This window comes from Phyllostomus discolor, chromosome 2, assembly GCF_004126475.2.
Source record: "Phyllostomus discolor isolate MPI-MPIP mPhyDis1 chromosome 2, mPhyDis1.pri.v3, whole genome shotgun sequence".
Lineage (NCBI taxonomy): Eukaryota > Metazoa > Chordata > Mammalia > Chiroptera > Phyllostomidae > Phyllostomus > Phyllostomus discolor.
This window is the reverse complement of record NC_040904.2, coordinates 167,508,654-167,531,496: the sequence shown is the minus strand read 5'-3', so window position 1 is coordinate 167,531,496 and position 22,843 is coordinate 167,508,654. Positions and strand designations below refer to the sequence as shown.

The window sequence follows — 22,843 nt, the reverse complement described above, 5'->3', positions numbered from 1 at the left end:
CTTATCCTGCAAACCAAACCCCAACTAAGTTACTAAAAATGTATTTACTTCTTGGGATCGAAATCTGTCTTGCCCCATTTTCTTTCCCATCAGAAACAGCTTAGGACCCCCCAAATACAAGCCAAACATTCAATCAAGTGATTGTTTTATATTTTCATAACATTTTAACATTTAATAGAAACTATATACAATAACTTTTTATGGTATTTTACATAAGATAGTCACCACAGAAATTTACATAGGTCAGAAGCAAGATGGATGGTTACCCAATTAGGTGAGAGGTTGAGAAAAGGCTAAAACACAAGCTGTCAGATAGCAATAACCAGATATTGTGCCCATCAACATCCGAAGAGTACACAGCTCCCACCTGAACACCCATCTGGGTTTATTCCAAGACTCAGGAAACCCCCTTACAAAGATAGCTTTCCCGGTAAGCAGAGTCCCAAATATTCACTCAATCCCAGCAACTCGGACAGCGTTCTCCTGTTTCTCTCTTCCTTGCCCAAAGTGGGAAGACACCCACAACTTTTAGACACTATTGGTCCCTTCTGCAAAAATGTAGTGGCTATTTGACTATAGTAGGAAATAACCCATAAGAAAAACAAACTAGTCTGGGTTGTCCTTTAGAGAGAGAGATGGTCGGAAATACTTATTTAAAAAATGAGATATTCAAATCCTCCAAAGTCAAATGGTTCCCAAAACAAACTATCAGCTGATAGAAGTGTGCTCTGGCTTCCCATTTGCAGTAGCCACTCCACTTCGAGGCAATGGTGCAGAGGCTTTCTCAGAATTTCGAGATCCTTGCGACCTGCACCCATCTCCAGCCATCTGCATCTGGCCCTGTTAAAAGAAAGTCACTTTGGTTATAAATGCATTTATTGTGATCTGAAGCGTGAATCTGACTTAATAATGTCCATGTATCGGAGCAACAAGGACAAGACAGTAGAAATAAAATAACTGTGGGCAGCAGTTCTTCCCCATACTAACTGTCCCTGACTCTTAAAGTCAGAAGTCATTACTTGAAGCATTCCTGAGGCTCTCCCAGTGGGAGGGAGAGCTGTGGGTTGTCTCTTCCCAATGAAAACAGCCATTCTGTGCTCATTTTCCAGAACCAATGGATCACAGGAAGATAGTCCTTTGGGCCTCTGCTTGAAACCAACAGCTATAGTGCAACTGCTGGTCTTCAGTCAGGGCCATTCAAATCCCTCCCAAGGCTCAGAGAAAGAAACCAAATCACATTACCTATCTTCACCCTATGATGAAAATAATCCCAGTGCTAACCTCTCCCTTAAAAGGAACAATTTACCTATATTCTTTGTCTAGTTAACTAAATAAATTTGGGTCCTGCTCTCTGAGATACGAGAAACAGGAGTTCTCTCTGGTGACCCGTCATCCAGGGCACCTTTACAGTCTCTGTGTGTGACAACCACACTCACTCCCTGTAGTGCACACTGCTGGCTGCGTGACTACATGAGGGAAGCCTGGCTGGGGTTGTTCTTCACTTGCCAAAATATCCACGGGAACTTCAACAGTGTCTTTGACTGAATGATCTTCAAGGGTGAGTGAAGGATCAAAAAGCAAGGGTGAAGGAGGATACTGCATACTGTCACCCACAACATCCAAGTCCTAGGAAAAGAAAGAGAAAAGCCTATCAGCAATACCAAAGGCACCAATCAGCTAAAGTTGGCATATGTTTCAGCAAACCACAAAGCAATTTTCCCATACTTCCCTTACCCCTTGCCTACCCTGAATAAAACTTTCCCTTAATGTCCAGAAAATGGGATAAGATCCAAAAGCACTAAGACTTTTCTCTTGCTGCCACATACAAAGCAGACAACCATAGTAGCTTTAAAAAGCATGTTTTTTCAATCAGCAAAATTGCAAATTAAAGTAAACAACTGCTTTAAAATACTAGACAATATGAGATTGCTTGATTAATGTCTTACGAGCCACAAAGCAAGCCAGTAAGCAAAAGTGGGAAAGGGAGAGAAAAAAAATGAAGGACAAAAAATTCAGTCCCTCTTAATGGCTACAAAATACTGTTTTGGTTAAGTCCCTATACCCACAGAGCAAGTTCCTGATTCTTAAACTTTGAACATAGTCCAATTGCTGTTTTAAAAAAAAAAAAAAAGCCGTGATATTCTGTAGGCTGTTTCCTCTAACTGAATTGGTCATTCCCACTGGGGTTCTGAATGGCCAACAACTACGATAAACCACTGGTCTTGATTCAGGGCCTGAAGCACTGCAAAGGCTCTGAAGATGTGTAGGAGACTTTCATGTCACCACTTTCTAAGAGGCTTCTCTTAAACTCTCCTGCCTAAGAGTGAAAACTACCCAAGGGCTTGCACTCCCTTAGGTACAATCTGCTTTATAGAGGTTCCATGTTTCCAGTAATCTAATTTCACAAGAAGCTCCCGTAGCTCACTTAGTTTATGCTTTTAAATAAGTCTTAGAGTTTCAAACCCTTTCTTTGGTGTGCAAATCACCAGAAACAGGAATCACATCTTCAAAAGGATTAAGGTTTAAAAAAAAAAAGAATGTAAGTAGAGAATATTGGACTTAAAGCTGCTCAATTTAAGCAGAAACACAGGGAAAGGGATACAGTCAGCTATATAACTACCTAATGTTCATCTCAGGTGTGTACTGTTCAGAAACTTCTGTAATATCCACAGAAACCAATGTTCTCACATGGTTAAGACAGTTAACTATTTTCTTCAATGTTTTTACTATGCACAATTATGATATAAGTAACTTGGAATTCAAAAGAACCCATTTAAGTGGTAAGGCAAAAGGTTTTGAAATCTCAAGATGATAATGGCTTGGAAATGTTTTCAAAGACAGACACTGAAAAGGCTTTTCTTACACATTCAGTGTTGTCTGTTACAAGAATTAAAATTGGGGAAAGGGCTCCGGCTGGCATAGCTCAGTGGATTGAGCGCGGGCTGCGAACCAAAGTGTCGCAGGTTTGATTCCCAGTCAGGGTACATGCCTGGGTTGCAGGCCATGACCCCCAGCAACCGCACATTGATGTTTCTCTCTCTCTCCCCCTCTCTCTATCTCCCTCCCTTCCCTCTCTAAAAATAAATGAACAAAATCTTAAAAAAAAAACTTATAAAAAAATTGGGGAAAGGATCCTAAAATAAGAGAGGAAAAAACAATCAGCAGAAATGCTTACCACAACTGGAATGTCTAGAGACACAAGGATCAAAACATTTTAAGAAAATCCATTTTTCTTCTGCTCTCAAAACCTCACTCACACACAAATAAAGCAAGCTCACAGTAATAGGATTAAGTTAGTAGGTTGTTACTTGCCAAACACCCTTGAATCAAAAAGCACAGAAAACAGACAAATGTAATATCCAGAATGAAAAGCTGAATTTTTACACATATTAATAGCTCATAACTGTCCCTCCCATGATAAGTTACTAACAAGTTATAGAAATGATACTAAAAATACACATAACAAAATTGCTTAGTGAAATTCATATAATTAAGAAATCGTTTCTTCCCAGCAAAATTTTATACTAATATATGATGAATTTGTAGAAAGACAAAAATCCTTTTCTTAAAACTGAATTTTGTCTCATCATTTTCTGGAGAACTTTTACCTCCAAAGATTAAGAATAAAACTACTTTTTAATAAGCTATGTAGTTTATCAAAAATACATTAACACGAACAATATAGAGTGCCAATTACAGATAGCTCATTGTTTATCATTTTTACTTCTAACAAAGGTTCACCTTAAAAACCCACTGGATTCTCAAAAGTAAGGTTTTTTCCTCATACATTCTTTTAGAAATCCATGCCCAAAATAAAGATTAAAAAATTTGATAACATATATTTTTAAATATTTTTTTAAAATTACGAGCCCTAAAATGTCAGGTTTTGCTTATGGTCACAACTTACAATCACTAATATTTTGTGTAAATATTCCCCAAAGAGCAAATACAATCTTCAAACATATTGGAACAGTCACACTTTCTTACCTCTAGATTATCAAAGGTTTGAGAAAGAAAACATCATTTAAAACATGGGGAAAACAGGTGAAAGGGGAAAAGCAAATGGTCCAAACAGAAATGGTTCTGGACATGACCAGGTGACACAACATTAATAATCTAGTACATCTATGTAAAACACATGCTAATTTTTACATATGTACATTAATATTTGAAGAGAATTTGGTGATGTAGTGGTTATTTTTTACACCCTATAAAGCTTTTTGTGTTACTAAGTTTTAAAACTAAAGGCGCCCCTCTGGGTTTTCTTCATGTGGAAAATGAATAAAGTGGACAAAAACCTGTCCTCAATCGGGGGTGACCTGTTCATTCCCTCTCTTCAATGTAATCTCAGTGGAAGTTTGGGAAACACTGGAGTATATAACCTCTAAAGTCTTTTTCTAGTTCTCACAGTCTGAATCTGTGTGAAAGAAACTTTTAAAACAGTGACTATAATCAGGATAACAAAAATTTTATTATGAATGAATAAAAATCACAAGTTTATTATACTTGTACACTGTATTATCACCCCCAAAAGGGAGTCGAAATCATGAAAAAAAATGACCATCAGTTTATTCTTAATGCCTTGTTTTCAGATATTACCCTAGCCTAGTGCATCTTTTTTAGCACATCATGAGGCCACCGGAACCTTGCTTCTATCCTTGGAAAACAATCTTGCAACCTACATGGAATTTCCCATTTATATTTGTCCCCTTAAACATATCATAGTAATATATGATACCTTTATTATGAAATGCAAAAGACTTGTTTTCAGAATAATGAAGACCTTTATCCAGAAGATTAAGCAAAGTGCCAAGACAGAGATGCAATGTCAACTGATCCCTAGGCAAGTAGTAGGGTAGTGCCAATTAGGGAAACAAAATCTGAGCTGGTTTACAGGCTGGTACCAATGGGAAGGACAAACTTCTGAGAAAGGCAGAGTAGTGTACATACTTAGAAGGCTATAAAAGTAAATACTCAGGGAGATCAATGTTGTTCTAGTCCTTCACAACAGAATATGTAATAACATATCAAAACTGAAAATCGGTAACCAGGGCTGATATGGCTCAGTGGATTGAGTGCTGGCCTGCAAGCCAAAGGGTCGCCAGTTCAATTCCCCGTCAGGGTACATGCCTGGGTTGTGGGTGAGGTCCCAAGTAGGGGGTGTGCAAAAGGCAACCACACCTTAATGTTTCTCTCCCTCTCTCCCTCCTTTCCTCTCCTCTAAAATAAATAAAATCTTAAAACAAAAACAAAAGCAGTAACCAGAGGTAAGTTTACAGTAATTTATTTGGGACACACATTAATCTGAATATGAAACCACTTACTATAGAGCCAAAATACAAATTTACACTGTCAAGAGCAGAGAGAGATATCAGAACTTGTTGGTTATTAGTAAGATTCTGGTGAATCACTCACCTTGTGGATGAGTACCGAATTTTCTGGCTACACCAAATCCAACCATAATCTTGACTTTCCAACTTCCCTTAGTTTAGAGTTTCGCTTATCATTTTCTCAGAAAAACTTCTGCCAATTTAAGCTGTCTCTAAACGAATATGCTAACATACACATACAACCATGTATATATCATTTCAAAAACTTTATCAACTCTCCTGACCACAAAAGACTAACCTATTCTTACCATTAATAAATAGGGCCTTGCCTCAAGGGCCAACCAGGGCAGAGCTTCTCTAACTTACATCACTGAACTCCAGAGGTAAACTCTCAGTGGGCTGAAGCTCAGCAGCACTCAAGTACAGATCCATGGGGCCGGCTTCCAGATCGTCTGGCACAGACAGTACCTGCTCGGGCTTATACATCTGGGGAGGCAACTGGAAATGCAGTGGGCAGCAGGGATCCTCAGAGAGGCTTACAGGAACTGGTTTGTTGCAGGGTACCTCTTCAGAACCCTGGCAGCATTTGAAGAGAACTTGATTCATGTCCTGACAAATATCTGTAGAAAAATGGTCAAGGGAAATAAAATGGATCTACGGGAGGAACAAAATAGAGGAGGTGTCTGCCATGAAAACTCAAAGTCTGGACTACACAAGATAACTGGTTACATTTGATACAGAACCAAATGCAGTTGGCAATTTTTCTAATTCTAAATCTACCAGTAATTTAAAACTAGCCCCAAACCTCCATTTCAAAACCCTAGTCATTTAAACTGGAGACATTAATCTTGTTCTCTTTATAAGGTCAAACACAAAACATTTGAAAATACAGTGCTAAGCAAAGAGTAACAATCCTAGGAACCTACACTTATTCAGAAGAAACATGTCAAGAAAAATACAAATAGCTTACAGAGTCCTTTCCCAACGCCTTCTAAGAGTCAAGAGATACAAAGTTGTCTGTGCTCCATTAGGCAGACTGGCAAAAAGTTTGCAAAATCTCTTTGAACCTTGTTTCCAAAATGTTTATTTACATGATAAATTTGCTTAAAGCAACAGAGGACTAGGGAAAATGAAAAATCTAGTAATAGTGACTGGCTATCATATCCTGAAAGGAAGTAAAAATATTATTTCTCCACCCTTTTTTGGGGAGGGGTGTTAGTACAGGGGAGTCTCCTGTTATTATCCCAAAGAGGAAGGGAAGAAGATAATTTTGCTTATGAAAGCCCATGGAAAGAAAGTACCCCAGGATGTTCCAGCGCTAACACGACAGCCAATGCTAAGGCTAGAAGCGGAAAAGGGCTATTATTTCCAAGTTGACAAGAAGCTCTGTAAGATAAATCAAAATTGAAATCATGATTAGATAAAAGAACAAAACTCCAGTTCAAGTTACTCTACAAAGCACATTTTACTGAAGTGTTACCATTTCTAAAACTTCTGACTGCAAGGTTATTTTCCTATTATTTCAAATGTAGGCTTATTTTGAAATAAGAAAGCACAACTGTCTATAAACTGATTGTATCCAGGATTATTGATTGTCACCTGTAATTGAAAAATAAATTTTAAAAAATAAAATTATCCAGTCAGGATGGAGGCATAGGTAGAAACCCTTTACTTCCTCACACAACCAAAAGGAGGATAATGACCAATCTAAAAACAATAAACAACCAGAAGTGCCAGAAAATCAAACTGCATGGAACTCTGACAACAAAGGAATTAAAGAAACATTCACCCAGACCGGTAGGAAGGAGACAGTCAGCCCAGTAAGCAGAGAAGACCCGCAGAAAGGTGGAGGACCATGAGGACCATGAGGGCCTGTGGGCCGGGCTGGCTGAGAGGCCCTGTGGCAAGGCAGCGGATGGAATGGAAAACTAAGACTCGAAGCTAAATATAAACTACGGTAGGGGCTGCAACGGTGGGAGAAACTCCCATTCTCATAGGGAGTCCGGTGGAAAGTGGGGCTAGAGCTGAGTAAGGGAGTAGCACTGTTCCCTCTCTGGCCCTTCCCCCACAGGCAGTGCCACAGGGCAGCTAGCAGGGCTGCCCCACCCCCTTACAACATAACAGGGCATCAAGACAAAGATATGGGACCCAAATGAAACAACAGATCAAAACTCCAGAGAAAGAGCTAAGTGACAAGAAGATAGCCAATCTATCTGATGCAAAGAGATTAAAATTCAAAACACTGGTAATCAAGACGCTCACGGAACTGACTGAGCTTGGTTGAAAAATTGAGGAACAAATGAAGGCTACCCAAAGTGAAATAAAGCCAAATATCCAGGGAACCAACACCGATGGGAAAGAAACCAGACTCAAATCAAAAATTTGGAAGAAAAGGAAGAAATAAACTTCCAACCGGAAGAGAATGAAGAAACAAGAATTCAAAAAAAAATGAGGACAGGCTTAGGAACCTGTGGAACAACTTTAAACATTTCAATACCCAAATCATAGGGGTGCCAGAAGGTAAAGAAAAAGAAGCTGAAAACTTATTTGAAAGAATAATGAAGGAAAACTTCCCCAATCTGGCAAAGGAAATAGATTTCCAGGAAGTCCAGGAAGCCCAGAGAGTCCCAAAGAAACTAGACCCAAAGAGGAACACACCAAGACACATCATCACTAAGTTACCCAAGATTAAAGAGAAGGAGAGAATCTTAAAAGCAGCAATTAGGAAAGCAGACTGTTACTTACAAAGGAGTTCCCATAGGCTATCAGCTGATTTCTCAAAAGAAATCTTACAGGCAAGAAGGGGCTGGAAAGGAGTTTTTGAAGTCATGAAAGGCAAGGACCTAGATTACTCTATTCAGCAAAGCTGTCATTTAGAATGGAAGGACAGATAAAGTGCTTCCCAGATAAGGTCAAGTTAAAGGAGTTCATCATCACCAAGCCCTTATTATATGAAATGTTAAAGGGACTTATCTAAGAAATTGAAGATCAAACATTATGAATAGCAAAATGACAACAAACTCACAACTATCAACAACTGAAAAAAAAAGAAACAATGAAAACAAAACTAAGCAAACAACTAGAACAGGAACTGAATCAGAGAAATGGACATCACAGGGAGGGTTTTCAGTGGGAAAGATGAGGGGAAGAATGGGGGGGGGGAGGTACAGGGAACAAGAAGCATAATTAGTGGGCATAAAATAGATGGGGAGAGGTTAAGAATGGTATAGGAAACAGAATTCAAAGAACTTACAGGTACAACCCATGGACATGAACTAAGGGGGGGGGGTTCTGGAGGGCTGGGGGCTGCAGTGCAGAGGGGGAATAAAGGGAGAGAAACTGGGACAAATGTAATAGCACAATCAATAAAATATACTTAAAAATAAAACAAAATAAAATTATAAGGTAATTTTTAAAAACCAAAAAAATCTAATTAACACATTTTAATTTTTAAACCACATAAAAATTCTTGAATAAAGCCATTTCTTTCAATCCATTATTCTAAGACAGGGCTTCACAAACTTGGCACAACTAATGACATTGGCTGCCCTATGCACTGCAGGGTGTTCAGCAGCATTCTGGCATCTACCCACTAGATGTCAGTAGCATCCCTATTCGAGTTATCACAAGCAAAAATGTCTACACATTGCTAAATGGGACAAATGAGCCCGGATGAGAATCTACTCTAAAGGAAGAATAAATAGTACAAAATAAAGAAATACTTGTTGAATGGAAATGATGGAATGAACATATGAATCCAATGGGAACACAGTTTCTATGTGCTAAAAAAGCCCCATCTTAAATTACTAGTATTTAAAAATGTTAATCCATTAAAATTAAATGTTTTAATCAAAATTTTTTCATGGAACTTAAAAGACTTTCACAAGCCTCTTATTTAACACCACATATCCTGGAAAACCTTCCCCTCATCCTCTCCACCCCCTTTCCTTTCAGATGGGGACAACAGAGAAGGGAATGGCTGACCTACACCTAGTCTGTGGCCTTCACTGTCAGTCCAGTGCTGTCTCCGTTAGACCACAGCAAAGAGTTAACAGGTCACCACTGGCAGTTGCATCTTCCTCTGGGATAAGGACTTAAGGAAGGGTAAGTGACTTAAGCAACTATGGAGTGGAAAAGAAAAGAGCATAAAAGAAAAAATATTTCCTTCCTCTTTTCAAACATCTCATTCTCAACTTTGCTTTTTAAAATATTACTATTCTAATAAACTGTTGAGTATAGTACTATAAGAAGTCTAAAATACTCCTTAATACCTGTAAATTGGGTTTTTTCTTTGGTCTTATAAAGTAATCCAAACCCACTGAAGAAAACCTGAGTACAAAGCAGAGGGGAAAAGGGCATTCATAAACCCACCTTCCAAAAACAGTCACATTTCTATTATACTCCCTCCCACTAATTTAGTTCCATGTAGTTAAAACATACTTTACAGAATCCCATACCCTATTTTTGTTATTATCAAACGTTTCCCATGTCATTCATAAATTGTTAAATGTTTAATATGCTGTATCATAATTTTCCTCTTCTCCATCTTTAAAAATTTTAAGACAGCCTCCAATTAGAGAAATTTTATGTAATACTGATCTGCATTTAATTATCTCCTTCAAATAAATTCTCGGATGTTATCATCATATTAAAGAATCTGAGTATTATCAAATTGTTTTATAAAAAGCCTATAGTTTATATTACTACTGGCAGCATTTAGAGGGCCCATATCACCATACTGTCACCAACTTCTGAAATTGACTCTTATTAAATATCATATATAAGTATCAAATTTATAGATTAAAACACTTGTTTTATTTCCTATTTCACTGACTTAAAAAAATGATAAGCACTATTCAACTATCAGCCATTTCTATTTTTCAATCTGTCCAAAGGTAACCTTTGCCCAATTACATTTTGGGAATTCAATTTGAGTTTTTAATTACTTTGCACAAGCATTTTATATAAGGACAATAATCTCTTAAGCTGACATTTGTTGCAATAACAAATAAATTGGTAATATATTTGATCAAAATAGAAAAAAATAAGTTTCCCTTTCAAAAAACCAAGGGATGGTTCTCCTCTTTCTATTGAAAAAAAAAAAAATACTTTTTACTTTCCAAATGTTTTATCCCTTGCCAGGTAAATGAAATCCAGCAACACTTATGCCTTTCATATAATAAAGATCATACTGAACAAAGGCTTTTAGAGTGAAAAGTAACTTCCTTAAACAATGTCCAAATAAAGATGTACTTTCAAGCCCTGGCTGGCGTAGCTCAGTGGATTGAGCGCGGGCTGGGAACCAAAGTGTCCCAGGTTCGATTCCCAGCCAGGGTACATTCCTGGGTTGCAGGCCATACCCCCAGCAACCACAAATTGATGTTTCTCTCTTTATCTCCCTCCCTTCCCTCTCTAAAAATAAATATAAATAAATAAAATCTTAAAAAAATGTACTTTCAGCCTACAATAAACAGTTCAAAAAGTTTTGTGGCCTGATAGCAGGTGCAATCCCAAAACACAATCAAAAGATGCTATGATGGTTCAAAGGCAAATTAACTAGAGGGTAATCATCCCATTTTTGTAAATAGGAAGCTTCCAATTTAAATGAAGTCTAAAAATACAAGTTAGGGTTCTGACCATATAAAAGGGTAATACTCAAAGGAAGCTCACAGTTCAGAACTGTCCTGTTGTTATTGGTAGAAAACTCACAGTAACTTTTTTTTGTAATAACTGAACTTAACAGTATTATAATTCTAACAAAACAGGTTAAATCAGAGACCTCTGTATTTTGGAATCCCAGTATTAACTGCCTACAAATAAATGCTAGCCCACGTCTATCACCAATGACCCAGATGTTTCTTTCCAATGAATTGACCATTACATTTCCTAAGTTCTGAAATGGCCAACAGACCATAGAAAGACAATGCTTTAGGCTCCTGCTTGAAACCAGCAGCTTCAGCCAACTGCTGGCCTTGATTCAGGGCCAAAGGAAAACAAAGTCCTTGAATTTCGCAAACTATCAGTTTCCCACTAGCCTTCAGTCTAGCCAGCAAACTGAACAGAGTAAAAAGATACGGGTAAGGCAGTGTCTGGTCATTGGAAGAGACTGATTAGAACAACGAACATCATCCACAAAGGCCAAGCACCTCTGACTGGAACGAGTGGTATGGGCCTAAAATGGAAAAAAAAAAAAACAGGTAAGTAAAAAAAAAAAAAACAAGCAAATAAACAATAAAAAAAATAAAACAAACCCAACCAACCTACATAAGAACATACAACCAATTATCTGAGAATATTTAGTTGTAATATATAAGAAAGGAGCATCTTTAGAAGCTAGAAAATTCAGCATTTAAATTCATTCACCAATACTATATAAAAGGAAAAAAATTTTTAATCAAAAATTTAAAATTGGCAAACGAAATCAACCCTAATTTGATTTTTACTTCTCCTTATTATGAAAATGTGATATAGACTAATGGTTTTAAACTAGTTTGCTTATCTATTAGCAGAACCCTTTCCAAATTTTAATCTTATGTGGAATCTCAAAAACATAAAAATGAAATGACTCTTAAGGGCGTAAGAAACAAATTGAACAGCGATCATGAATTCCTCTTCCTATCAAGCCTCACTCTGCCACATTCATTGCTCCTATTATTCTGCCTATCTTCCTGCCCTCTAAAACAAGGTTCCCAAGGAACTTGGGCTTAACCTGTGCCTATCTCTGAACTGATTTTCTGAACCAAAGAGCTGAGAACTCTATGGCAGCCCCTCAATTTGCAGATGAGAACAGAGGCCCAGAGAGATTACCAGTGCAGGCACAGAACTGGTCAGAAGGAACTGAGATTAGAAGCCAGGTCTCCAGACTTCCAAATAGGGTTCTTTTCAATATATACCCCCGTCCAGTAAGTCAGAGCCGAGACTGTCCAACAGTGCTTGGATGATTACCCAACTTTTAAAGCAAATGTATACACCTTAGATGTATACACACAAATTACCTGTTGGGCAGCACCATCCGTGGCCAGCATTCTACGTTCCTTCAGCTGCCTATGTAGTAAGGCTTCCACTCCATAGCGCTGACGATACCTCCTAAGACATTTTAGACGCTTTAAGTTCTCTCGTTCTTTGGCTAAAAGTCCCTCTGGACCAGTCAAGAGACTATTACCTAGAGAGACACAACGGTCAAGATGTTATCTGCCAAGCAACCAATTGAAGGCTCATCTCCAAAATAACAAGAAGTAAACAGAAAAATCTTGGGCCATAAGATAGGCAGTTTCATCAAAAGCAAACTCTTCTCCACTACAGATACCAACACAGAGATATAACTCTAACTAATACCCACATGCAGGTACACAATGGACCTACAACAGGTTGTTGGAACTAGCATAAAACTTACCTAGAGCTTCGTGTTCCACTTTGCGATTATGTAAGTAACGTCGCTTCTTTTCTTTGAGCAGATGCTGAAGTCGTTTAAACTGATCAATGTATAACGACTGTAAGCGAATTAGTTTCTCACGCATGATCAGGGCCACTTCTTCAGCTGTGTAGACACCAGCATGCCTGGAATAAATAGAAAATTCAGCAAAGCATAAGAAAACACAGTAATAAGACCTAAGCTTAAAAAGAGAAAAGGGTAAATATTAGACATTATTTAAAAAGCAATCAACTGCTGAGGCAATCACCTTATTAAAAGCAATTTTTTCACACATTTTACCAAATTGTTATAAAAAAAATCTCCAAGAATGAACATTAATTAATGTATGATATCACAATATGAGGAAGGAAAAGAAAGATGTTTCATTATTCTCCCCAGTTATTTGCATTATGTTTAAAAAGAAGTAAAGATATAGTACATTCAAAATTTTTACTCATCTACATCTTATTTCATCTAACACAGAAAAATCACTTATCTGTCAGGACAACCTAAAAGTGTTCAATTTATTGTAGCATGTAACTTAACGTATTTTAATTAAAGTACAAAAGATTAAAAAATTACACCATCTAATTTAAAAAATATGCCCCTATTTAAAAAAATACATTCCTATATTGGAGGTTCCTTATGTGGCCCCTCAAACACTGGCCACAATGGTTTGGCTAATCACTGTCCTCAGCTCATTTTCTTGATAACATTCTCAAAATACAGTACCCTGGGTTAAACCTAATTATCAAAACTCTTAGATGATCCACATCAACTTTATTAAATTTTGCTGCCAATTATAAGTTAATAGATCTTTTTTTAAAAGGCTATTCCAGTGACTAACGAGGTTATAAAGAAACTCAAAACCAATAGTAACTACAAATTCAAAAGATTTTCGGTTCTATCTGTCCTTTGTGATCATTATATAACAGGAAAAGCAAGCCTGCTATATACCCTAACCTGGTGTTTTCATATTTTAACTCAGAAAAATTGTTTCTGTTATTTAAAAAATAATACACACAAATTACACACTTAAATTTTAAGTCTAAAATTATGCTTTCTTTAAAAATTAGCTGTTAAGTCACTGAAACACAGATAAATAAAATTATTAACTTTAGAACTGAATGCATAAGCTCTGCCACAATTTTTTCTTCTAGGAACACAATTTTTTCTAATAGGAACCAATGATACCTGTGTATAAATATTGTATAACTATAAAGTACTCTGAAGTAAAAATAAGCCAAGAGAAATTAAGAACAGAAATATGAATAAAACCAGCAAATTACAGAAGTGGTAAGACCCAAGGTTATCAGAAAATATGAAAAGGTCTTAAAACTAATGTCTAAATCAGGTGTCTAGGTTAGGTCTTCAGAAAAATGAGGTATGCTTGCATTAATTTGTCTGCCACCCTAAAATAGACAGGCCTTAACCTAAGTGTTCAGTTTATTAAAATAAAATTAATTTCACTGTACCCTATCCAAAGAGAATTCAGCTAATGGTTTGAGAACTAGAATTTATAAATGGAAAGACACTACAATTAGAATTTACTACAAATCAAATAGGGAGATGAGGGGTGAGCACCCTGACTAACATGAATTCCTGGTGCACGTGACAAATGTCATATATTTAAATATGGATGTTTTATACAGTCACAGCTACTTGTACAATACTAAATCCCCTTACTCCAACATGCACAAATATAAGTCAAGGTTTTCTATCTTTTTTTAATCCTCACCTGATGATATATTTATTGATTTGAGAGAGAGAGAGAGAAACATCAGTGTAAGAGAGAAACATCAATCGACTGCCTCCTGTACATGCCCCAACAAGGGACTGAACCTGCAAATCTAGGTGTGTGCCCCAACCAGCAATCGAACCCATAACATTTTAGTGTACAGGACATCACTCCAACTAAGCCACCCAGCCAGGGCAATGTAAGTTAAGGTTTTAATGTTAGAATTCATCCTCAAGAAATAAGCTTCCAGTCAAGATGGAGCTGGTAAATGTGGTACTCAGAACCTCCCACAAGCACATCAAAATTACAACTCAACTACAGAACAACCATCATTCAGAACCACCTAAAATCAGAAGTCTTGCAACTAAAGATATAAAGAAGTCACACAGAGGCCCTCACCAGGTAGCTCAAATTGGTCAAAGTATCATCCCAACAGACCAAGTTGCGGGTTGGAACCTGGGTCAAAACTGACCGAGAGGTTCCTAAGCCTCTCCTCATTTTTTCTGGATTCTTGTTTCTTGTTTCAATCCTGGGTCAAGGCACATCCAGGATTCAACCAATAAATGCCTAAATAAGTGGAACAACAAATTAATGTTTCTCACTCTTTAAAAATCAGGCCTGGCTGGTGTGGCTCAGTGGACTGAGTCTCGGGTTCCATTCCCAGTCTAGGGCACATGCCTGGGTTGCAGGCTAGGTCCCCAGTAGGGGGCGCATGATAGGCAACCACATATTGATGTTTCTCTCCCTCTCTTTCTCCCTCCCTTCCCCTCTCTAAAAATAAATAAACTTTTAAAAAATAAAAAGTAAAAAAAAAATCAATCAATAAAAAAAATTTAAAGAAGACATCACATAGAGACTAGAAGGGGTGGAGACACTGAAAGGGCTAGTCCCCAACCCACATGCAGCAGTTAAAAATCAGGGGGGATATCTTGGCCTCGGAGGTCTCCCTGAGGAGTGAAGGCACCAGCCTCACACCACATCCCCCAGCTCTGGGTGATCCACAGCCAGGAAGACAAGTCCCCAGACCTTCCGGGGTAGAAATACTTAGACCAGACAAAACAGACTTAAAAAGGCAATAACAAGAAATAAATAAGGACGGAGCAATTCCACTTCTGGGTATTTATCTGAAGAAACCCAAAACACTAAATCATATATATGAAAGATTTTATACACACACACACACACACACATACATATTTCCACATATTCATTGCAGCATTGTTTTACAATAGCCAAGATATGAAGCAACCAAAGTATCCATCAACAGATGAATAGGTACAGTAATAGCACATAACAATGAAATATGACTCAGCTATGAAAAACAAATTTTGCCATTTGCAACATGGATTGACTTAAGAGGGTATTGTGCTGAGTAAAGTTAAGTCATACAGAGAAAGGAAAATGCTGTATGATTTCACTTGTATGTGCATCTAAAAATCAAAATAAACAAAGCAGAACAGAAACAGACAGATGCATAGAACATTCTGACAACTGTCAGATGAGAAAGGGGATAGGCGAAAAAGGTGAAGAGATTAAGAAGTACAAACTGACACATGAACAAAACCAAGGGGTAGGGTGGAAGCAAGGGAGGGAGGTGGGTTTGGAGGGGGTAGGGGGGTGGGGAGAAAGTACAGACAACTGTAATTGAACAACAATAAAATAATTTAAATTAAAAAAAAAAAAAAAAAGAAGTAGTACAGCCCTGGCTGGTATAGCTCAGTGGATTGAGTGCCGGCCTGTGAACCAAAGGGTCCTGGTTTGGATTCCCAGACAGGGCACATGCCTGGGTTGCAGGCCAGGTCCCCAGTAGGGGGCATGCAAGAGGCAACCACACATTGGTGTTTCTCTCCCTGGTATTTCTCTCCCTTTCTCCCTCCCTTCCCCATTCTCTAAAAATAAATAAATAAAATCTTAAAAGAAAAAAAAAAAGAAGTACAAATAGTCATGAGGATGTAAACTACAAATAGTCACGAGAATGTAAAGTACAGCATTAGGAATAGAGTCATAATACTGTAATGACTATGTATGGTGTCAGATGGGTACTAGGATTTATCAGAGTGATCACTTTGTAAGTTATATATAAATGTCTAATCACTGGATTGTACTCCTAAAACTAATACAACAGTGTACATCAACTGTAATCAACAACTAAAATAACTTTTTTAAAAGGAGTCCCCTTATATTCCATTAAATAGTGTCCTTATTGAAAGGCATTCTCCCAAATTTCTTTATTTTGGTAACAATGTAGACACAATAACCTGAAATGACCTTTACCAAAACAAGTTCTGGTTGCTTGCAAAGTCATATGATAAAACTTCCTCCTCCCCCCAAAAAGTGAAAGAAGCTCTGGCACCTGGTGTGTGGCTCAGTGGATTGAGTGACAGCCTGCGAACCAAAGGGTCACCAGTTCAATTCACAATCAGGGCACATGCCTGGATGCGGGACGGGTCCCTGGGACTAGTGAGAGGCAACCACACACTGCTGTTTCTCTCCCTTTCTTTCTCCCTCCCTTCCCTTCTCTCTAGAATAAACAAAATCTTTTTAAAAAGTGAAAAATATTTTAACAATTACTTTTAAGCTAAAACTTCACCAGTATTGGATGTTGCTATAAATGAGCTTTTAAAGATCACTTTTTACAAACCAATTAAGTAAATGGTCACTCTGAGGGAAATCACATAAAGATATATACCGACAGGAGAGGGGGGCTATGCCAACAGTAACTCCAGTTAGAATACATCTCTAATGACATCATCATTAATACAAATAATACCCTTTCTGAAATAAGCAAGTGAATATATATACTGTAAATCATCAATCATTCAAAAAGTGGCCTCAGTTATGACCAACACTGGCACCAAAGATGAACATTTTTAGTTAGAAGAATTTCATTAAACACTTGTATTAAATATAAGAAGGCAGTAATATGTAACCACATAAGTACGAACAGACATTTAACTCTATACACATTCCTAAAGATGCAAACTTTTTAAAAAATAATCTCACTAAAAATTAAAGACAGCCTTGTATTTCATTGCTTAGTAGCTGCACGTATTTAAGGTTTTATTTTCCCCTTTGGATGTTCCCTTTAGGAGGAACTGACATCAAGTACCTAGTCATTTTAATATTTATACATCTCATAATAACTTAACTCGTATTTGGTTTATATAGCAGTCTACTGTAAGTTAGGTTAGTGTGAATGTGTCCCCTAAAGACGAATCTTCTCTAGGTTACTGACAAAATTAAGTTTCCGGACTTTCCAAGCTAAGTGTGTACTGCACCAGCAGTTACTTTGTGACCCCTCAAAGCAGCAAGTTTGGCATTTCTAGAAGCACAATGAAAAATTTTTTTAAAATACACTTGGTATAAAGTTACTACTTGTGAGAGAATCTTGCTACAAATCAAACACTCCTTCTTGAACTACTTAGCTGACTGTCCACAAAAGTACTCCCCGAACTGCTGACTACGGAGATTACTCAAAAGACAAAGATGAAATTACTCAGAAAATGTAACCCTAAATGACTTCTTATAAACCTCAGAGTCCAAGGTAATGAACAAAACTCTAAAAAACTGAAATTCAATACAATCTAATCTAGAAATTCATTACCTCTCCCACTACTTACATACTTCTACCTAAACTTTTGGTGAAAAGTGTTCAGAGACAGCAGTCAGAAAGGGAAAAAAAAACCCTAAACTAAACCCAAACCATGAGACAGAGAAACAGGAGACTTTGGAGTAGCAGTGCTTTAACATTTCTGCAACTCCTAAGATGATCATGGGTTAGGTGAAGAGAGGAACCTTTAAGTAAGATATAATTAGGCTGATTACTCACTTCCTGGTTTCTAACTCAGTTTGTCTGTCTTAGGCATGAAACCAAAGGAAACTCCTGGCACATCTTTTTATTTTTCTTCAAAACAAACAAACAAAAAACACAAACATAAAATGTAACTGCAAAAATATAGCTATTCAAATAAAATCTCCTTATTATTCCTGGGGTTTTAACCAAGAATGCACTCTCATCAACTTTTTCTTCCCGCCCTGGCCGGATGGCTCAGCTGGTTGGAGCATCACCCCATTCACTAAAAGAATGCGGGTTTGATTCCCAGTCAGGGCACATACCTAGGCTGCGGGTTCAGTCCCAAAGGGGGTGCATAGGGGAGGCAACTGATTGATGTTTCTCTCTCTCATAAAAAAAAAATCCTTTTATCTAACTCATGTAAGCATTCCTCAACCCACCTCCCACTCCTATGTCCAAGAAATTTCCTATTTTCTCCCCTATACTTTCTCAAGTATAAAATTTGACATCCAAAATTTTCCCAAATTACAAGATTTCTAAAAAAGAATCAACTCCTGCCTTGAAACAAGATGGCAATAATTTGTGACATTTTAATTTAGAGAAGCTGTTTCTGCTCACAAATAGCTAAGCTATCTTCAAACCTCTTAGGTTATTAATCTTTTAGTAGTATGCAACACTACATTCCACATACTAACTACATAAAATACTTAAAAGCCTTATGTGGAATTACAACTTACTTTAAGGGATCTTCTTGATCACTGTCTATGCTATCAGCTTCACTGTCAGGGTCACCTCTCCATGTCTGATCCACAGTAATGGGTTCCTGCTCCCCATCACTCCAGCTGTCTTCATCTGAGGCAAGGAAGGGAGAGCAGCCATTAAGACTTCCCACCTCTGTAACTCCACCACACAAAACTAGATTACTCAACACATCAACCCAAATCTTAAAATTAAGTGAGTTAACCATGCTCTCAAAAGGACAGGAAGTCCAACTCAAAACTGTTTCCTGAAATTACCTTACCTAGCAAAGATAAGTATAAAAACAGCAATGGAGAAAATAGTCACAATAAACTCAGGAACATAAACCTAAGCACACACTACTTCAGAATTGGTGAACAGCACAGCAATCCTGGAATCTCACCAAATTGATAATGAATTATTGTTATCAAGCACCATATATGTTCAAGGTACTGTGCTAAACCAAAATAAGTTTTTTGTTACTTTTCTTCCTCCTTTTTAATTCTAGGAGAAGATCCTTACCCAGAATTCGGCTGGCTTCACTGCGACTACTTTCTGGAGTCTGAGACCCCAGCTCTGTCTTAGCATATGAGCTCAGCTGGCACAAGAGAGTTTCACCCATAGGCCCTGGATTGTTCTTCTTCATTTGAGCATGAAGTGCCAGGGCATTTCTACGGGCATGTTCAGCACAGAAGGACACCCTATGGAGACAAAATATTAACATTTTATACTGAGTTTCTTTCTTGAGAAAGTTCAATGATTTTCACATTCAGTGATCTTTAGATCGTTTTTAGGAAATTAAAATGACCATTATCTTCATTTAGAAATACTTAAAAGTCCAGTGAGGCAGAGTAATGTACTGGCCCAAGGTCAGCTCAACTATGGTTTTACTAAAGGGAAATGCTGGTAGCATAATCTAATGTTCTACCCATTGAACAAAAATTCCAACTATAAAAACGATGACACCTCACAACAAATCAAAGAGATCCACTTTCATCTTTCAAAACTGATTCTGGAAGGAAATTCTACATTTCATTTCATTATCAACACAAAACAGGTAATATGATGTTGCACACAATTTTAAAATCAAAAGGGTATACACAAAATTACCTAGCCAAGTTATGTTTCCGCAGGGATATTTGCACATAATGAAAGCCATTAAGTCTTTCCCAGAAAAATAAACACTTTGCATATTATTTAACAAGGTTCAGAAATGGCCAAAAGAGCAAGGGACGTCAGGGTTAAGAAAAATTTAGAATATCCCTTTACTTTAAAGATAAGAAACGATCCAAAGAGATGATCCTATCCTTCCGATTTTCACCGTTTTAATTATTTTTACTTTCCAAGGATATATTCATAATCCCAATTTTACATGCAGGTAAACTAAAAACTCGGCAGCTACACCCAAGCACACATCTTACCCCGTTCCACTCTCTCTTTAAAATTACAAGTACAAACGACAAAAACATTTGCACATATATACCCATCCTTCTTCTCAGGCTTTGGGGCAGCACAAGGGCATCTCTTCCCATTCTTCGTCGAAATATAACTACACTGCTTGAAGGGTGCATTCTTGTCTTCAAGGATATGCTTAATGCAAAACTCCTGCCCCTCCAGACGAGGTAGTGAGCATGGACGATGAGTGAATGAACAAGAGAGGGGCTCCTGAGACCTAGGTACTGGGGTGATCCTCCCCCTATTGGTCGGCAAGACGTGGATCCGAATCCTGTTCATATCAAAACCTGCAGGATAACACAAAAGATCAAAAAGCCCTCACCCGTGCCAAAAATGCCTCCTCCACAATACCCAGGCAGACTGCGGGTAGTTTCTGAAGGACAGAGAGAAGTCACTCCCCGCATCCCGCCTCGGTCCAGGTCTCCCAGGCATTAGTGATTTTGCCTCACCTCCACTTCTCCCTCCAGGCCATCTGCCCACCCGGAACACCAACCACCACGCTGAAAGTAATATCGCAAGAACTCGCAATGAAGCAGCACGAGCAGGAAGCGTCAGCGCCGGCCCCACGCGGCAGCAGCAACGCCGCAAAGCCGCGATTCGTCTCCGCCTCCGTGCAAGCCGCCTTTGTCCCGGCCCGCCTCAGAGCTCACTGCTTAGCCTAGCCATTCCTCAGCTACCCGTGCAAGCGCCATTTTGTACTTAGGCTCTGGGCACCAGAGAGAATCTGGATTCTACGAGCCTATAGGAGGAGAAAGACCCCGATGCTGACCGAGGCAGCGTAGCAGCCCAAAGGGGGCAAAAGTGGTACGCAGCAGCCTCACAGCAGAGACGAAAACCAAGTACAGCGGCCTTCTTACCCCTGCCGCCTCACCGCGCCACGCTGCTCACCCTTTCTGGCGCCGTCAGCCGCTTCTAACTGGGCCACGCTCCTTTCCGGGCTCCCAACCGCCGATTGGCTACAGAGCCTGCGGGGCTGCGTCACCATTGGCTAAGGTCAACTACCTATCATGCCTGGGGGCGGGGCCCTGAGAAAAAGTGCGGCAGGGATAGATGAAAGGACCTATCCGTCTGCCAGCGACTCCGCCCCGGGCAGAAGAAGGTGGCCCGAGCGCGGGTTGCGCGGTGTTTCCTCCCCAGAGCGTGGGTGGTTTGCAGACTGTTTTTGGGCGCTCTGTGGCTTTGCCTGTAGTTTCCTCAGCACACCTACACCACAGGTTAAAAAAAAAAATCAGATGTTTGACACGGTCTATACAGGAAAAGGCCTTAGTTTTGTTTTGTGAGAAGTTCATTTACTGAAACATTTTTCTGAGTTCTGAGTGTGGAAATTACATATGTAAACACTTAATTTTCCAAACAATTTTAAGAGGTAAAGGCTATTATTAATCCATTTTACAGATAACAGAGGAAAAAAATGGGCTCACATGTAGTAAATGGGGGAAAGAGGCAAATTTGAACCCAGCCCTCATTCTTTATCCCTTTTTGCCTCATCGTAAAGAGCATTTGCCTCTAACAATAATGGAATACGAGTTGCGGTTTAGGCCCTGATTCTCTAAAATTCTCTACAGTTCCATGCCAAATAATGTAAACGGCAGGCACGATCCCAATTTTATCATCCTTTGAGAGGTTTTTGGTTGTTAAAAGAATGTCTCTTTTTCATCTCTTGTAGAAATGAACCAACACTTTTTCCCCATAAATTTTCTGGCTCTTTTTTTGCACTGCAACCTTCTCAAACACTGTTATCTGTGGTTTCATTTTAGTAAGAGACTTCTCCATTATCGATGAGGAGGTGAGCATAAAGAATTCACAACACTCAGGAACAGCAGTCAGTTTAGCCACAAGAAATGATTATAACAGCAGGCAAGTGGTGGGGCAGGTGAAGTGCTGTTTCCAAAGATTAGAGTGGCCTTAGGCCTCTTCTGAAATTTACTCATCTAACAAATTATTTACTGAGCACCTAAGTGCCAGACACTGGAGATGCAGAAAGAGCAAGAAAGATAACCCTGCTTTTTTGGAGTAAACATTCTACAGCAGTTTGGAGTTGTAGACACAGTACAAACATAATAGCAACTATGATTTATACATATAAGCAAACACTCCAATCCTCAGAGGGGTACAAATAATATATTTGTTATAAATACCCTGACAAGGGTGTCCCACCCACGGGCTGCATGCAGCCCAGGATGGCTATGAATGCAGACCAAGAGAAAATCGTAAATTTACTTAAAACTTTTTTTTTTTTTGCTCATCAGTTTTCGTGTTTGTGTATTTAATGTATGGCCCAAGACAACTCTTCTTCCATTGTGGCTCAGAGACGTCAAAAGGTTGGACACCTCAAAACTAGCCTGAGGTAGTTACATTACAGAAAATCCTGGAATCAG

The 22,843-nt window shown here is 38.5% G+C and overlaps 1 protein-coding gene and 2 non-coding genes across 5 annotated transcripts; all 3 read right to left on the bottom strand.

Moving 5' to 3' along the window:
- Window positions 1-133: 133 nt before the first annotated feature.
- KANSL2 (KAT8 regulatory NSL complex subunit 2) lies at window positions 134-21,455 on the bottom strand. 3 transcript variants are annotated; one of them, XM_028532617.2, is made up of 10 exons: window positions 21,323-21,455; window positions 20,494-20,752; window positions 19,533-19,711; window positions 19,010-19,124; window positions 12,724-12,887; window positions 12,326-12,492; window positions 11,406-11,502; window positions 5,697-5,950; window positions 1,507-1,626; window positions 134-840 (listed from the first exon to the last, which is right to left on the bottom strand). In XM_028532617.2, the coding sequence occupies exons 2-10, from the start codon at window positions 20,742-20,744 to the stop codon at window positions 709-711; spliced, it is 1,479 nt and encodes a 492-aa protein (XP_028388418.1). In that variant the 5' UTR covers window positions 20,745-20,752; window positions 21,323-21,455; the 3' UTR covers window positions 134-708. The 3 variants fall into 3 exon arrangements, with proteins under 3 accessions (XP_028388418.1, XP_035875002.1, XP_028388417.1); XM_036019109.1 differs by having other exon boundaries at window positions 5,799-5,950; window positions 21,354-21,393; XM_028532616.2 differs by having other exon boundaries at window positions 21,354-21,375.
- On the bottom strand, window positions 1,063-1,197 carry LOC114514267. Its single transcript, XR_003685991.1, has one exon. It is a non-coding gene; the product is annotated as a small nucleolar RNA SNORA2/SNORA34 family (small nucleolar RNA).
- LOC114514265 lies at window positions 11,181-11,317 on the bottom strand. Its single transcript, XR_003685989.1, has one exon. It is a non-coding gene; the product is annotated as a small nucleolar RNA SNORA2/SNORA34 family (small nucleolar RNA).
- Window positions 21,456-22,843: the final 1,388 nt, after the last annotated feature.